This window comes from Alternaria hordeiaustralica (genome assembly GCF_023758085.1).
Source record: "Alternaria hordeiaustralica strain BMP 2776 chromosome Unknown scaffold_36, whole genome shotgun sequence".
Lineage (NCBI taxonomy): Eukaryota > Fungi > Ascomycota > Dothideomycetes > Pleosporales > Pleosporaceae > Alternaria > Alternaria hordeiaustralica.
The window spans coordinates 123,293-139,889 of record NW_026056808.1 but is presented as its reverse complement, the minus strand read 5'-3'; the positions used below and the strand labels follow the sequence as shown (position 1 = coordinate 139,889).

The 16,597-nt window shown below is 54.2% G+C and overlaps 6 protein-coding genes across 6 annotated transcripts; 4 read left to right on the top strand and 2 right to left on the bottom strand.

Annotated features, from left to right (window-relative positions):
- Positions 1 to 52: 52 nt before the first annotated feature.
- On the bottom strand, positions 53 to 1,091 carry J4E84_010107 (uncharacterized protein; the record flags this gene model as incomplete). The annotated part of the gene is made up of 2 exons (XM_049392665.1): positions 53 to 596; positions 646 to 1,091. The coding sequence occupies 2 exons, from the start codon at positions 1,089 to 1,091 to the stop codon at positions 53 to 55; spliced, it is 990 nt and encodes a 329-aa protein (XP_049239613.1).
- Positions 1,092 to 1,496: 405 nt separating this feature from the next.
- Positions 1,497 to 2,744, top strand: J4E84_010106 (uncharacterized protein; the record flags this gene model as incomplete). The annotated part of the gene is made up of 3 exons (XM_049392664.1): positions 1,497 to 1,672; positions 1,724 to 1,945; positions 1,997 to 2,744. 3 exons carry the CDS (start codon positions 1,497 to 1,499, stop codon positions 2,742 to 2,744), a joined length of 1,146 nt encoding a protein of 381 aa, XP_049239612.1.
- Positions 2,745 to 3,208: 464 nt separating this feature from the next.
- On the top strand, positions 3,209 to 4,933 carry J4E84_010105 (uncharacterized protein; the record flags this gene model as incomplete). Its single annotated transcript, XM_049392663.1, has 1 exon — positions 3,209 to 4,933. One exon carries the CDS (start codon positions 3,209 to 3,211, stop codon positions 4,931 to 4,933), a length of 1,725 nt encoding a protein of 574 aa, XP_049239611.1.
- Positions 4,934 to 5,253: 320 nt separating this feature from the next.
- Positions 5,254 to 9,769, bottom strand: J4E84_010104 (uncharacterized protein; the record flags this gene model as incomplete). Its single annotated transcript, XM_049392662.1, has 8 exons — positions 5,254 to 5,745; positions 5,795 to 5,819; positions 5,986 to 6,102; positions 6,495 to 6,616; positions 6,670 to 7,121; positions 7,195 to 7,896; positions 7,946 to 9,413; positions 9,494 to 9,769. The coding sequence occupies 8 exons, from the start codon at positions 9,767 to 9,769 to the stop codon at positions 5,254 to 5,256; spliced, it is 3,654 nt and encodes a 1,217-aa protein (XP_049239610.1).
- Positions 9,770 to 10,165: 396 nt separating this feature from the next.
- On the top strand, positions 10,166 to 13,402 carry J4E84_010103 (uncharacterized protein; the record flags this gene model as incomplete). Its single annotated transcript, XM_049392661.1, has 4 exons — positions 10,166 to 10,646; positions 10,695 to 11,185; positions 11,638 to 13,135; positions 13,191 to 13,402. 4 exons carry the CDS (start codon positions 10,166 to 10,168, stop codon positions 13,400 to 13,402), a joined length of 2,682 nt encoding a protein of 893 aa, XP_049239609.1.
- Positions 13,403 to 13,897: 495 nt separating this feature from the next.
- On the top strand, positions 13,898 to 15,490 carry J4E84_010102 (uncharacterized protein; the record flags this gene model as incomplete). Its single annotated transcript, XM_049392660.1, has 1 exon — positions 13,898 to 15,490. The coding sequence occupies one exon, from the start codon at positions 13,898 to 13,900 to the stop codon at positions 15,488 to 15,490; it is 1,593 nt and encodes a 530-aa protein (XP_049239608.1).
- Between the last annotated feature and the right edge of the window lie 1,107 nt (positions 15,491 to 16,597).

Sequence of the window (16,597 nt, the reverse complement as noted above, 5' to 3'; positions counted from 1 at the left end):
GAGGACATCTAAAGCTGAGGCAATACGGCCGCTTAGATTGACAAAGCTTACTCTACTTGAAGTCCTTCTCACTCAATGAGTCCTCCATCTTCTGTATCCTTTCCCATGTTTCACTCCACTTCTCCCATTCGCCATCAGGCAGCTTACCCTTGAGGGGCAGCCTTCCGCCCTCCATTGTGCCAAAACCGGTGACCCTCTTGACTGCTTCTTTGATGCCTACAATCCCATACTTGCCGATGAACTCTTCCGCGGTGCTAACCGTGTACTGCAGTTCCTTCATCTTCTTGAGGTTCTCATCGGTGATCGGCCTTGTCTCCGCCAGCTTCATCAACGAGCAAACGGTCTTGGGGTATATGGCTGCGAGACCATCGATGACACCTGCGGCATCGAAGATGACGATGGGACCGAGTTGTTGGCCGAGGCCAGAGTAGACGCGGAATTTGTTGTGGTCGATCTTGGGGTCTAGGGAGACTTGGTTGTGCCATGAGACGACGGCGTGCGACATCTTGCAACCGACGATGTTGGGGTGTTGGGCGAGGATGCGGTAGGTTTCGGGGGTGACCATGACGCCGTTGGTTACACCGGGGTAGTTGTAGCTATCGTCTCGTTAGTATGATACAACAACTTCACGTGGTTGAGACTCACATAAGTACGGGCAATGGGCTCTTGTCCGCGACAACGGTATACCATTCTCTGATGCCTTCCTGGCTCGCCGCAGCTCCGAAGTAGCCCGGCGCAAGGACAAGTCCCCATTGCGCGCCCGCTTTCTTGAAGTCTTCCAGCCACTCCAGCGTCTCATCCACGCTGTTGATCAATGTACCAGCCATGATTGGGTAGTCCTTGAAGCCTGCCTCTTCTAGCCCCTTCCGTACACCAGAGACAAGGTCGATGCGCTCCTGTCGCGACATGTGAATCGCTTCGCCCGTGGAACCGAGCAGGACAAGACCGCGCACGCCATTTTTGGCAAGAAAGACAGAGTGCTCGACTTGGGTTTGCACGTCGATAGCGGGTTGCAGCGATTTGGATTCGGATTGGGGTTTGAAGAAGGTCGGGACGGGGACGAAGACACCGGTAGGGGGTGATGATGTCATCTTTGTGGCTCGTGCGTAGATTCGCGTTCTTGTCGCTTGGTGATGCGTTTCTTCTTCTTGCTGGAGTCAAATGTCAAGCAACAGCTACTACGCGCAGCGAGTACCGCGAGTTTTATTGCAAGTCTTGATCAGCCGTTCCTCGGGTTGCTTTACCCCAGCTGCCGAAGCTATGCGCCCCGCGGTGGAGCCCTTCTGGCCCTTTTGACCCCGCGCCGCCGTTCGGCTTACCGCGAAGGGGACATGGCGGCGGCATTGTGCTCATTGGCCAATCTAGGAGTTATGTAGACCCAGATGGCGATGCCATGTTCAAGTGAAGAGTACGCTTGAGATTCTGACAGCAACTTGGCATCGACAACCCCGAACGTCAAAAGAGATAGTAGAGTACAAAAACCAAGAGCGTAAGCCATGGGCAAAATAGCAACGATCGAGTATTTTCGCGTTCCACCGCGTTGGCTGTTCGTCAAGATCACCGATGCAGATGGGAATTATGGTTGGGGTGAAGCATCACTAGAAGGCCATACACAAGCAGTCGAAGGATGCTTAGACGCTTGGGCTGAGCGTTACGTTGGCTTCGAAGCAGAGTGAGAAAATTCTTAGTACCCGAAGCAGCAGCAATACTGACAACAAAACAGTGACATCGAGCACATATGGCAAATGTGCTGGCGTACCAGCTTCTATCGTGGCGGGCCAGTCTTCATGAGCGCACTAGCTGGCATAGACATTGCACTCTGGGACCTCAAGGCTCGGAAACTCAATGTGCCAATCTACCAGCTGCTCGGAGGCAAAGTACGCGACAAGCTCAAAGTGTATGCGTGGATTGGTGGAGATAGACCAAATGATGTCAAAGAGCAAGCGTAAGTATCTCAAAGGAATGAGACTACAGCGCTGCTAACCCGCTCATACAGTCTCGTTCGCAAAGCCCAAGGCTTCCACGCCGTAAAAATGAACGCAACAGAAGATATCGGCTGGCTCGACTCTCCCTCAGTTCTGCAATCCGCCGTCGACCGTCTCAAAACCGTCAAAGACCTCGGAATGGACGCCGGCATGGACTTCCACGGGCGCATCCACAAGCCTATGGCCAAGCAACTCGCTCGAGCCCTGGAACCACACCACCCGCTCTTCATCGAAGAACCCTTACTCTCCGAACACATCACGGGTATCACATCCTTGCACAACCAGACGTCCATACCCATAGCCCTAGGTGAGCGTCTCCATTCCCGCTGGGACGTCCGCCCCTTCCTAGAATCCGGCTGCGTCGACATTCTCCAACCAGATATCTCGCACGTAGGCGGTATATCAGAAATGCGCCGTATAGCCTCTGCCGCAGAAACCTATGACGTAGCCATCGCACCGCACTGCCCTTTGGGTCCCATCGCCCTCGCCGCATGTGTTCAGGTTGATTGCACGCTGCCTAATTTCGCGATCCAAGAGATGAGTTTGGGTATACATTATAACGCTGGTAGTCAGGATCTCACGTCTTATACGAAGAATCCCGAGGTGTGGGATGTGAAGGAGGGGTACATTGAGCTGATGAAGGGACCGGGGTTGGGGATTGAGGTTGATGAGGAGATGGTTAGACGGGAGAGTAGGGATGCGAAGGCTTGGGTTAGTCCGGGTTTTATTGGGCCGGGAGGGGAAGTTAGGGAGTGGTAGGGCGTTGAGATCTACATCGCATTGGCGGTGTCTGGATAGAGACATCATGGGGAGGCCTGGAGGTTTGCAGTTTACTTTTGTTTGATGGACAGAGACTTCATGGGTAGGCCTGGAGGTATACGATTCCTTCTACATGAAGCTTGTATAGCCCGCTGGCGACGTGAGTACCTCCTCGCTATTCCATGCGTCTCCTATCTGCTCAAAAATCCGAGGTGAAGGCGAACACAATAGGTAAGTTTTCCACCTTCACCTCCCCACTTTATTCCTATTGTCGTCTCCAGCAGTCACCTCGACTTTTCAATCCACCCCACAATAGAAAGATAGCTATTGTACCGCTCCTCCCAGCTTTTCAGCTCCCAGATGCCCAATATATAAAGAGCGATTTCCCCCGTCCCCTCTCTTCTTTCTCCAGCCCACACATTTCCAACACACACACATACATACCATCACATATCTTTGCCAAAATGGCATTCCTCTTCTTCCTCGCCGTCTTTACTCTCCTGGGGTGGCTCGCTTGCGAGCATGATGACTTCTGGGCTTCTCCCCCATCTTCTTCTTCTTCTTCGGTCCCTGCGGCTGGTCCGCATACCGCCCCATCTTCGCCTTCCTCTTCGCTGCCGCGCCGAGAGCGTCGAGCTCTTGCGCGTGCTCGGTCCCGGTCTCCTCCTCCGGTCCCTGAGTGGGCTCGCCCTGGCTCCCTCCTGTCGCCGCCCCGACAGCAGCAGCAACAGCAACAACAGCAGCAATACTTGCCCGCTGAGGGCAAGTACGACACGTTCCTGGACGTGAGGTCCACCGAGGCCTCTGGCCAGATAGAAAGAGTTTGGGATCCGGTGTGTGGGTGGCGCTGGCGTGCGGTTCGTGGTGAGAGATTGGCTGCGAGTTTGGTTCCCCTTCCGAATTCGCCTCCCCCCTCGCCTTTCGTCGCTGCGGTTCCTCCTCCGGTCGTAGTTCTTCCTGCTCCTGTTCCCGCTCCGGTTCCTGTGGTTGTTTCGGCACCACCCGCCCCCGTTGTCGCGCCGCCGCCGCCGCAGCGCTCGGTCGCTGAGATCCTGGCCGGCATCCCGTCGAAGCCCGAAGGGCTCATACACATCTTTCCGCTCCCGGCTCCAGCACCAGGACCACAGCTACAGCCTCTGTTTGGTGGGTTGTCGCTGGCGACACCTGCTAATCATGCTTCGGGCTCCCTGGGACTGGTGCTGCCCGGCTTCACATCCTCGGTTTCGGCTCCTCTTCCTCCTCCTCGACACCCCTCTCCCCCAGCGGAGGCTGACCATAAGCCTCCGGCTGACGACAATTCCGGATTTGTCGCGCCGCCACCTTCCCTCTCCTTTCCAGCTGGGGCTGACCATAAGCCCCAGGCTGATGACATACCTGGACCTGTCGCGCCCGCTCCTCTCCCCTCCTCTTCTTTTGCCTTCGGGCCTGGGTTTGGTGCTGCTGCACCGTCCTTCGGTGCTGGTTTCGGTGCTGGTTTTGCCGCGCCTGCTCCCGCTTCTTCCTTCGGTGGCGCCTTTGGTGCCGGTTTGGCCTTCGCGCCAACCTCGTCTTTCTCCTCTGGTCCCGCCTCCCGCCCCTCCTCGCGCCGTCGCGGTGGTGGCCGTGGCGGTAACGTCATCTACCAACTCCGCGAGGTCGCTGCCCCAGGCATCAAGGATGACGCCGACGACAACACCTCCAAGCAGGAGAAGCCTACCGACGCCGGGCTCAACAGCATCCCGCTGGTCATGGCAGCCGAATTCTGGTTTGTGAGCTCGACCGGTCTGGAAAAGATCGCCGACTACATCTCCGGTTCTTCCCTCGCCTCTTTCGAGACGAATCTTCGTCTCAAAGAGAACGGACTTCGCGCGTTTGCTAACCTCCTGCGTTGGCAATGCAGATCTGGTCAGTCGCTGCCCCCTGGTGGGACAGTGGCTCTTCATCAATTACACTCCGTGCTGGCACGTGTTGATGGGTTGGTGACTGGGTTTGTCGCTGACAATGGGGGTCAGCAGCAGCTGTTCGTAGGGGGCGACTTCTACTTGTGGGCGCGGGCGTGGCGCTACCTGGAGAAGTACGGCTGGCAGGAGAACAAGGTTCAACTGCAGCGAGAACTGAACGCGGCGGTGTTTGGGCAGTTGGAGGAGATGGTGAGGAAGCACCAAGCCCATTGGGTGAGGTTTCTGAAGCCGGCTCGCGCTCAGAATTGAGGCGGTGGGGTGCAGCTTTGTTTGCGGGCGCCGTTTTGGTTTGCTCTTTTTTTGTATGCTCGTTGTCGGCTGGTCCGCGATGGGTACTGCACTTCACAATTAGTAGATAGCTGAGAATGGTACTTTTTCTGCCTTCTCATATCATCTCCAAACCATGCTTGCCTCTGATGAAGTGATTCATTATACCTACTCTTGACGTCCTCGACTACTCCGGACTTTGACATCTCCCAGCCTGTAGGCCGCTGAAACATAGCGCGACATTCCAAGATCCCTTCGTTCCTTGCTTCAAATGTCCGCATACACCTCTATGCTATCCTAATCTACTCCTCATCAACATTCTCCATGCTTGGGCGTCCGCTGAAGTGTTTGAACTTGATCGGCGCCGGCGACTCCCCCAAGAGACCAGAATGATGGACCGGCGGCGGTGGAAGATGGATTGGACGAAGGCCACCAGGCAGCAAGGGCGTAGGCGGGATGACGATGTCGGGTCGAGCGGGCGAGCCAGCCGGGGTAGTAGAGCCGAGTGTAGAATCAGCCATGGATCTGGTACTGTCGTTCCAAGATGCAGTCTCCTCCAGTACCACAGCTTCTTCACCTCCATCTACCTGGATCGAGGGCGCCATCATGTTCATGTTGCGATACGCAGCGACGCTCTCTCCCATCGTCTCATCGACGTATGCAGTCTGACTCCACAGCAGCGCCTGCCATGGCCACACAAAGCCCTCGTCCTCCCAAGGCCAGGTGTGCGTCTCGGTGTATTCCATCAACGCGAACGCAGCGAAGATCAACATGCTCGCACACAGGAAGCCGATCTACAAGCCGTTAGTAATGTCTCCCAGGCAGCTTCCTCGACGTACATACCACGGCGTTGGTCAACTCTTGGGGTCTGGGGAAGTAACCCGGCTGCTCATACTCTGCGATCGCAAACAGGGTGCTGGCGGCCAGTGCAACGAATGCATATCTATATTTGGCTAGGGGCGCGATAATCCTGCGATATTCTTGGCGGATGTTTTCGGGGAGGAAGAAATCTACGACTCGCGTTCTGATGCGACGTAGGAAATTGAACGTAGTGGCGGTAGTGGTAGCGGGTGCGGTTGTCGAGTTGGTCGTTGGAGTGGCCATCGTTGCGGGTGCGGGTGGAGAGGTGACTGTGTGGGTCGATGTCGCGACTGCCTTATTCGCGGTCAGTGAGATCATGCTACTCGAAAAGTCTGTGCGACGCGCTTCCCAATGCGAATTCCGAGGCGTGAAAGTGAGGAAAGCGCGTATTGCCCTATTTGGGTAAGGAAAACAAACAAAGAAGACTGCGCGCATAGCAAACGCACGTCCGCGCGTTGCAGCAAACACCTGGCGGAGAAATGCCCTGTCGTCTCTAGAATGATCAACGGCGGAAGGGTGCATTAGCTCAAGATAACAACTTCAGAACAACACGGACAGGTCAGACTATATAAGTCATCCCATGATACTCGCTATTGCAATCTTCGCAGCCGTTATCGGAGATATCAGGAATCTATTCAGGGTATATCATCAATCTACTGCCAAGTCTACAAACAACACTCACTCCTTCGGCTTAAAAACACGATGCCTCGCCAAAAGTTGCGATATCATGAAATGCGAAACGTCCTCGTCGGCCCAATATGTCATGTGACTCGCTATGCTCGCCAGCAGCGAGATATCAAAAGCCTGTTGCAATGTCAGAACCGCAAGCTACACATAGAGAAGACGTTGTTACTTACGCCTTCTTGAATACTGTAATCCACGCGACCGTTACTGTTCAGCGCCCGGACTTTAGCTTCCTCCTTCTTAAGTTTGCGACTTCGTTCTTCTAGCTCCTGCCATTCGAGATCCTTCTCTACGTCTCGCTCGCCGTCTTCGCTTTGTTGGCTCGCTCTTCGCTTTTGGAAACCAGCAAAGAGTGTCTCAATGTCGCCTTCGATAAGCGTCGGAGGGTGTTCGCCGTCTGTGCCCTCGGCAATGGTTTCTTGTCCAAGGCGGCGGCGACGCTCTTCGCTGATGAAGGCACTGGTAGGCTCGTTGAGTCCTGGCACGAGATTGACAGCGCTATTTGGGGCGGGTGCCGCGGCGGTGAGGGGTCGAGAGGTGCGCTGTCCTTGTGTATTGCTGCCTGCGCCTGTCATCTCGGTCCCTGATATGCCGAGACTGCGGTTGAGTAGTCCACTGGCGATACCTAGCACATGTGTTGTCAGCAGATAGCTCATAGTAACAAATATGTCAGGTAGTCAGAGGCGATCTGAACTTACCAGATCCTAGAGAAGTCCAGAAGTCTGTCACACCCTGGCCAACGCGCTGTCCAATGCCAGTAAAGCCTTGCGATGCAGGCGCACCGAAGATGCCCTTTTTGGTATAAGGTAGAGGCTGAGCCTTAAGGGCTGACATCGCTGGCGATATCAACGGCTCGATGCGATAACTGATGGGATCGGTCGGATGGAAGATGTTGAAGACTTGCTTGCAGAGAGGCGAGGAAGTCGTGATGTCGAACGCATGCTCGTCTCCACCTTGTGAGAAGGGGTCATCAATCGATGTCGCAGGCGTCTTTGGTGGAACAAATCCGGTGGTAGAATTCTGCGGTCGCCCAACGATGGTACGCCCCTTGAGCATCTGAAACAGGCCAATAGGCGATCCAAGAGCATAGAAGTCCTCCACCTCAAAGTCCAGCTTCAGGCCTTCTTCGGTAGATCTTCGCTGTTTGGCCGATTGTGTGCTTGGTTTGGCTTTTGGGTCTTTTTGGATGCATAAAATATCGAACATGATGGCAGACCCGAGCGAGTGCCCGACTAAGCTCACTTTGCCTTTGAACGAAGGGTTGCGCTCCTTGAACAGACGGTAGGTACGGTTAAGCTCGTTCACGACGATTCGAGAGATATGGCCCTTATAGGCAGGGCTTTGATACAGCAAGATGTCAAGCGCGAGATCAGTGAGGAAATTGCGAACAGCGGGAACGCCTGTATTGTTAGTATCTGTTCTGGCTTAGGACCGGATCGCTTAACTCACCTTCAACGGTTATGTCCTCGAGGTTAGGATACTCTTCATCTTCGTGGTCGAGATCGCCTAGGTCGTGTTCTTTGCGGTTGTGCTTCAAGCTTTGCTTAGGGAAGTCCAACAAGTGCCGCCAAATGATGGGGATGACTTGTATGCGGTTGTTCTTGGTCTCTGAGTCCGTTTCCGCATTCAGGGCTTGCAGATCCGGCGAAGCTGAGTAGACAGACTTGAGGGACTTGCGTAAAGTGTTGACGTCGTGAATGAAGTTAATGGACTCCATTCGCATCCCGAGACGTTGTCCAATGCCATGTGTTACTAGGAGCAGATGCTCAATATCACGGTCTTGATCACTCCCATGCTGGGTTTTGTAGTCTTCCCGCATCTCTTTCTCCTCACGCTTTCGCATCTCCTCTTCCTGCTGTTGCTCATATTCTGGTTTTGAGGATGTCATCAGTGACGAGACCTGTCGTTCGAGATTGCGCCTGCGCGTTTGGGAAGGCGACATGCTTCGCTCGTTTTCAGACGTTTCTCCATCGGCATCAGAGTCCGACTGCTTGCCGTGATCTGAACCATATGCCAGGGCGGGTGTAGCCGGTCGATCCTCCTGTTTTGCGCTCTGAGGGCCCTTCCCTGGGGTCGGTTGTTTCTTCTTTTCTTTGGGATCGGTGTATCCTCGAATGTATTTGTACCCAGCGTAATGGGCTCCTCCAGCGAAGCGCTGATACAGGGTACTGCCCATGCGCGACCACATGTCATCAGTCAACATCCAGGCTGTCGTCTCGTCTTGATAGGTAACGGTGGAGTTCAGATGTGCGCCGAACAGTCGGTGTGTGCGCGGTAAGTCGGCGGGCGCATTGGAGGTTGTAGATGCATCGCCGGGGTTAGAATCGTTCGACTGTTTCGAAGCCTCTTTCTGTAGATTATCATACGACGACTTGGGCGTGACTGGGTTGGATGTCGAATCGCGGTTCAGCCTGGCCAGCTCCTTGCGGTGGTCCTCGCCAGCACTTGGGCCCATAGAGAGCGGCCGAGCGCGGGGTTGCGAAACTGCTCGCTTCTCTTCCGGCTTCCCGAACTTCCAGGGCTTGACTTTCAAGTAGCCTTCCTCGAGCTGCATGGCTAGACCTTCATCGACGGCCTCCCCATCCGGTGTGAACCACGTCCCTCGCTTCACATCGTATACCGGACCCAGCCAGTATGATGGCGCCAATTCGCGTGTCTCGATCTCGACGTCGAACAGGTAGTCTTCGTTGACGGGCACCTTTGTGGTTTTGGGAGGAGTCGCGCTCGCTTGGGTGGGCGTCGTGGGGCTGATGATGCCCTTTCGCAGTTCGTCGGCATCGGCTTCGTCGGCAGTCTTTTGGAAGGCGGCCTCGATGGCGCGAGAGTCGCTGGCGCCGAAGGGTATCCATTTCTTGGGTTTGGGCAGGGCCGTGTCTGGGGCCATGGCATGTTTCGAGAGGGGTTTGCGCTTGGGCGTCTGCCAAAGTCAGTGCCGCAAGGGAAGGCAAGAGCGCGATGGATACGATGACAGCCCAAGGGTGTATATTGACTACTTACATCTATAGCATGAAACCACCTCACAGCCAGCGGAGGACAGTCCTTGGGGTACCGCTTGAGACTCAGTCTGTACCTCCGATCAATCACATGATCCCCTCCTTGCTGGGGAGCAAGTACTGCCGCAGCTCTATCCTTCTCCTTCTCCTGCTCTGCCTTCTTCGCCTTGTCCGCACTCCCCTCGGCCTTGGATGTCGCCGGGGGCTTGGGGGTGCCGGCGCGTGAAGGCCATGGGGATAGATTGGAGAGAAAGCCCTGCTTGTTATCCGGGGCAGCCATTCTGTCGACTGGAGGGGCGTCGCCGCCAACGCGCAACTTGCTCAGCCAGGACTTTGCGTGGTACCGTGAAGCTTGGAAGGGTGGAGCCAGCGGCCTTGGGCGGGGCGATCGGCAAAGCACGCGAAGATGGACGCGTCGAGGAAACGTGTTGGCGATGGAGAGGAACTCAGAGGGTAATGGCGGGACGAGGCATGTTATACAGTCATGGGGCGGTGGCAGGCGTCAGAAACATGGGATTACATGGGCTTGCTGGTGTCTTGCATGTGCTTCTGATTTCAGGGCCGCAGCATGGCCGGAGCGGCTAGTTACATCACTGGCCAACGCGCGGGGCTGCCGACTGCTCTTCCACTCGCGTCGCGCGTCGACGGCATCACCACACCGCCACCCCTCAACACCATGGTCATTCGCACCATTCACGATCTGAACGCCCGACGACTGGTCTTGCCGCCGGCTCAGTCCAGCCCCTCTACGGACACGGAGCGCTTTTCTCTCGCAGATGCTGGTCATCTGAAGCTAAAGCTACAAGCTCTCGATCGCGCCATATCGAGCATACGGCCAGATAGTCCTAGCGAAGATGATATTACCAATATTGACGATGCCTGCAAAACAAACCCATCTGGAGGATCAGTCTACGTCGCTGGCTCGGAGAGGTTCTACCTCGTAGTAAAAGGCCTCACGGGGCCGCGCGCCACCGCCGATGCTTATGCTGAAGCATACAAGAACGTCCTGCAAGGCAGGCCCTATGCTAATAAGTACAAGCTATCCGGGTGGGCGGGGCCACCACCCATATTCTCAGAGATACGCCCCCTACTACGAGATATTGACATTGCCTGCGAAACCAACCTCGAAAGCGCCTTTGCCATACTTGAGGAAAGAGGTATGTACAGAAGGGACCACATACCCTGACTCTGCTGACATGTACTAGCCAAACCCTTTCCCTTCCTCCGACTTCCCGCTGAGCTCCGCCTCCACACGTACTCGTTCCTTCTTCCCCCGGGGCCTCGCATCGTCCTTGACCCTTCACGTCAACACGTCACGCGTCCACGCCTCAACATCATGCGAACCAACAGGCAGATACACAATGAAGTGAGGAAGCTCTTCTACGGGAGCCGAAGAATGTTCATTCAAGTGGAACCCGGCCTTATGGACAAAGAAAGCGCAATAAAATATGGCCACGGCCTCAAGTGTTTACACATGTCAACTACAATAAACCCGACTATCCTGCAGCTTCTGAAAGAGCTGGAATTTCAGTTCCGTAAAGATCCATCCGGCGGGTGTTACCCCTCAAAATCATGGATGAACCCCATGGGCCGCATATACTACATGCTCAAGCTTGAGCGTATCAGTATCACCTTCACGGAGAGTGAATTCTACCGCTTAACTGCAGCGGGGTCTACGGATCCTAAAGCTTTGGAAGTACAGCGGATTCAATACGAGAAGTTGGAGCGCTTTGCCAGATGGTTTATTAAACAGATTCCGGCGTCTGTGAACGTATCGTGGTCGCGCGAAGACGCGGCAATTTTCTTTAATAGCACTGCTGTAGAGCAGCGTTTGTATCAGGCCATACAAGAAAGGGCATTGCCTGAATAGGTCATGCTGTCGCGGTGCCGGGACGAGTCCAGGATGTCCATGAATAGACGGCCTTCGATTCGCCAATGCACGAATGCTCATCTCCATATCATACAGCATGTTGAGCGGAATGAGTGTACTGTTGCCTACATCAAGTGAATGAAGGTGAAGAAGGAGCGACCTCTCTTACCTGCACCGCGCTTAGTCCGAAAAGGGATAGTATCGTTCTCACCACTTCCTACCTCTTGTATGTATACGCTACTTTGTCGAACACCTCACAACTGACACCTCCCCATCAGGAAAGTGGACAGCTGCGCGACTCGGCGATGGAGACAACATCACCACCAGGCCACGACGGGGCTACAGGCAGCGCTCTTCCATATGCTGACAGTCGTCTGGGAAAACTACCCACAGAGCTTCTTCAGTCCGTTGTCCATCATTGCTCGCACTTCCGACCTCCCAGCATCGCATGCATAAGCCCTGAGCTGCGCGCGCTTGTCGAACGACAGCTGTATCGCGACGTGGTCCTAGGCCGGTACAGTGTGTGGGCCAGCGCGCCACGAGATCTATGGCTATTCTACCGGACAATCCTGTCGCGGCCAGATCTATCCAGGAAGACCGAAAATCTCGACATCAAAGTCGTTGACCGCATGATGAGTATCGAGGTCCCCACGCTTGGTGTTGTACCACAGGGCGCGATGTTCCCCTCTACCATCCGAGCAGAAATAGAAGAAATTCGCATCGCTTGCGCTCTCCTTTTCTGGCAAATGACCGAGCTCAAATGTCTTAGCTTGTCGATTGTACGTGCCGACGAGGACGACGATGGCAGGCCCAGGGTCGTTTCCAAGTGCTTGAGCAAACTCATCTCCCATTTCGATAATCGCACAGCACATCTCACGACATTCCCTGGACTGCAAAAGCTACGAAGCCTCAAATTCGAAGGCACCGAGTTCCATTGGATACTCGCCAGGTCCCCACATCTGGAGGAGATTGTTCTTACCCGTGCCAGCCACATTCTGGCCGACGGAGCCTCGTCTGCGATCAATTCTGCTGTCAAATTTCTTACAATCCCGGTGCAATCCGCCGTTCTCAATCCAGATTGTAGTCAGTACGACGCCTTGTTTCCCTTCCTCGCACACTTTCCTCACTTGGAAACTCTGCGTATGCCTTTCAACGATGACGACGACACAGTGGCCGGAACCCGTTCAAACTTCAATCTCGCGCGCGATGATGAGGGCAGCTATACTATCCTATTTCAGAAGCTCATGTCAGTAGCACCTGTCTTGACAAGACTGGAACTAGACGCATCCACTCACTGCAGTGAGGAGGACACCAGCTTTCTAGACCACGTACTACCCGCAGATGGCTTCCTTATTTTCAAGGCGCTCAAGCATCTTTTGGTACCTTATCAATGCCTCTTCGGACGGAGCGAGCCACAATGGGCGCATATCCAGCAACCGGCGGATGAGATGCTGCCACCAACTCTTGAGACCTTGGAGGTCCATTTCCCAGAACTTGCATTCCTTGACTGGCTTACCACGTTATCTTACTATCGGAAACAGCTTCCTGTGCTGGAGCACATTGGAATCGCTTGTTCAAGCTGGATTGGAGGCTCATATGTTGACTTTGCGTTTACTTCGTATCCGCACCCCGCGCTGGACATCCTTTCCTCACTGGGCATCGATTGGAGTATTGATGTTCCACAGTGTTGCTGGAGGCAGGCATGGGACGACTATGATCTCCGGGCTTGGGATGCAGTTGCGTGGATGGATAGGACTTTTGGTCCTTCGTATCGTGGTGAGCTTTTGATACGATGATCATGATTTGGATCGAGCTAACAATGTTCGCTCAGGCACCGTCTACAACCCCACTCCTGGTGACAACTCTGAGCTAGATCCCCCCTCAATCATCATCGGGGAAGAAGCAAAGAGCGCAGATACAGTCGGAGTTGCTCCTGGTGCTGTGGTAGCGGATGATGATGACGGAGACTCCTCTGTCTCGCAATTTACTGCCGTCGAACTAGCTATCCTGTGGGAAGCAAGCACTACCCTGCTCTACGAATGATAGAAGCGTCGGCTCAACTCGATCGATCCTGGGGTTTCACTCAAGTAGCGTCAACAGCGGCCATTGAAAGTGTGGCAAGGCTTGTTGCGGATGCATTTGCATGTAGCTATAGGCTACTATGTCGAGGGGAGACTCTGAGATATCTCAAAAGCATGCATATGGCATTTTACTATCCCAGCAGTAACAGTGTGAATAGAAATGTGTTAAGTTTCGTGATATGTTCCTTCATAGCGTATTCTGCGGAGGTTCTCCCCTTAGGCATGTTGTGAGGCGAAGCCACTGTGAAGTCGGTGCATTCACATTACTCCGGTGGCGGCGTTCCAGCTGTGTCCTCTCAATGCTCGTACCCTTTTTGAATCCTTCAAATTTTACCTTTCAAAACTCTTCAGACTCTTCCCTCTCCCCACAGAAAGTGTTGATCGACCGGATTGCTACAACCACGACATTGACGCAACTCATCCATACCCACCAACGTATTCCAGTATACCTGCAGCTATGGCGTCTCCACAGAATGATCCAGAGGCTCTCTCCGAGGAGCTCAAGACCCTCGACATAACCACAGCAGCTACGACGTCTTCAAACCCAGGCCTAGAAGCTCTACCCGTCGAGCTCATGACGTTAGTAACGCAAAGCACCAACGCCAAAGGCAAGGCCATTCTTTCTGGCGACGACATCTGCAACCTCCGCTCTACAAGCCGGCGCATACAACAAACAACACATGATGGCTGGAAAAAACGCTGTTTTGCTACCCGAAAACATATGCTGTCCCGCGCCAGTCTCCAATGCCTTTTGAGCATCTCCACCGATCCTGTTCTGAGAAATTACGTCGAGGAAGTGGCCATCGGACCTGAGCACGTGAACGGATACATGGCTTTTTGGAAGCTAAAGAATTGTAGATCTAGAGATCAGGAGGAAGACTGGCCCAGGACGTATGGGCCAAAGCACGAAAAGCTTGTTGAAGAGCAGGAAGAGTTTGATGCCAGCGACGAAGCAGTGGGGATGTTGAAGTCGGCACTGCAAGGTTTCCCAAACTTGAAGCATATACGCATTGACTCTTACCCGAAAGACTCTTACCTGAAAGACCCTTACCCGAATGAAAGCGAGGATGCTGCTGCCTGGACCGAGGCTTGGGGCTCAAAGCGCATCCTCCGCGAAATGGGCTGGGGAGCCTACGGACATTGGGCTGGCCCTCAATGGGCACTTCGCAATGAAGGAAAGGCCTGCGGCGGTAAGCTACATGGCCACATCGCCAAAGTGCTCTCGGCGCTGCGAGGTATCGAAGATCGCAAAGACTGGACTCTGGAAGTCGCACTGCATACGATGGGATTGGGTTACGAGGAACAACCGTTCGATATCTCGAGTTCCGATTGGACACGTGTTCAGCATCGTGTCACACACTTGAAGTTCATCCGCACATTCGAAATCTTTGAGAAGCATTGGATCACATCGTTGCTGCAGTCCGTCAGCGGCAATCTCAGGTCACTTACGTTGTGTAACGAGAACGTGCCCACCTTCCTTCGATGGACCCAGTTCCCTACTCTCACGCACCTCGACATCCGTAGTAGTCCGATGGCATCACCTCTTTTCAAGAGGTTTCTGTTCAAGCACCGAAAAACTCTGCAGAGCCTTCACATTTGTGGCTTGAATCTGTATGGTTGGTATGACGACGAAGATGCGTTTGAGCCCTCCGACTTTGAGGATGTCGAAGATTCTGATTCCGACGAGGATGGAGTGGTTCAAGAGGTCAATGGACGAAAGCTGAAACCGGGACTCGTCGAGCTAAAAGATGCAACCTGGTTTACGATCTTCAAGCAGTTGACGATGTCTCCTTGCCTGACAAGTGTTCGATTCGCCAGGCTGTCTCAATACCAGCCCCGATTCAACAAGATATACCGACCTGGCATGTATACCACCGAAAATGTAGCTGAGCATCTCATCGGCGGCTTCTCGCTTGCAGCTGAAGGAGATGAGGTGGTAACGAGTCTGGGTCGCGCTGTGAAAGAGCGCATCGCCGTTGAAATGTTAGATAGAGATATAAGCGACAAAATCTGGTTCTCCGATGGGTGCTCGGAGGACTGGGATGCTTAGACTAGATCGCGGCACAGAAATGGCGTGAGGCATGCCAAGGCGTGGGATATCCAAGAGACCCATCTCTTGCTTGCTTGTCTGAATCGTGGTAGAAGTGGGGTAAGCCCACTTTTATGCGCATGTAGTTGATTTGAGGCCGTTACGGCTGTCAAATGGATGCAAAGTTTTCCCTGGTATATGATATCTCCATGACGGCAATTGAAGTTATTGTGCTCAGTGTACCGAATTCTGCCTTTGTGATACCGTGACAAAGTAGCTGAGCATGTTACACACGCAAGTATTACGACCGATCTAGCTTGCGACTAGAACCTTCCGTAATCAAGATGGAAGGTGTGGAGTAAGCGGACCTTGGTGCTTGGCGCGGATGCAGAAGTGATTGTTGAGTCTCGTGACCCGCGACGGAAAGCTCGGCGCTGCAGTCAAGCCACCGGTGACAGATAAGAGCGACAAGAGGCTGGCTTGGGCCCGTCTCAGTGGGGATATCCAGGCGAAATACGCCTTGTCATGTTGGTGTTAAGCTTCGCCGTTAGCATGCGGCGTGACGACCTCAGCAGGTTCCACGGAGGTCGCTCGGAAAGGTGTTGGGCGCCTCGAGCGATACGAGAGAATCGAGGCTTGGCGCAAGGGTGTCCGTGAAGGTAAGTGGCTTGAGCATCTGTAGTCGATGGCAGCGTGCTTGGAATCTGGCGCAAAATGACGTTGGTGTTGTGGCTTCGGTACGGAAGTCGGCACAATTATGCCTGCGCCGAGAAATTAGCACGGCTAGGCGGATCGTAGGCGAGCGGGATGCTTGGCTGGGACCGAACAGCTCGCCACCTCTTTTCACTCATCCCCGCTCGCAGTGCTGGTGAACGGGTGCTACCAACCCCGCTGTCGTCATGCCCGGCACTACTAACAGCACTTTGGGGTGGCATCTGCCGCTCAATCGTCTCAACGTTACTCGATGATGCTGTTGTGCAGTGTGGTAAAAGGCAGGCAGGGTCAGATGTGCCATCCAGTATATCCAGAGGGCTGACAACCAAACGTTTGCGGACATGCATGCATCTCTTTGTTGACGAGTGCCGACCGTTACCGACGATGACGTTCCCTGCACCGGTCCCAAGATAG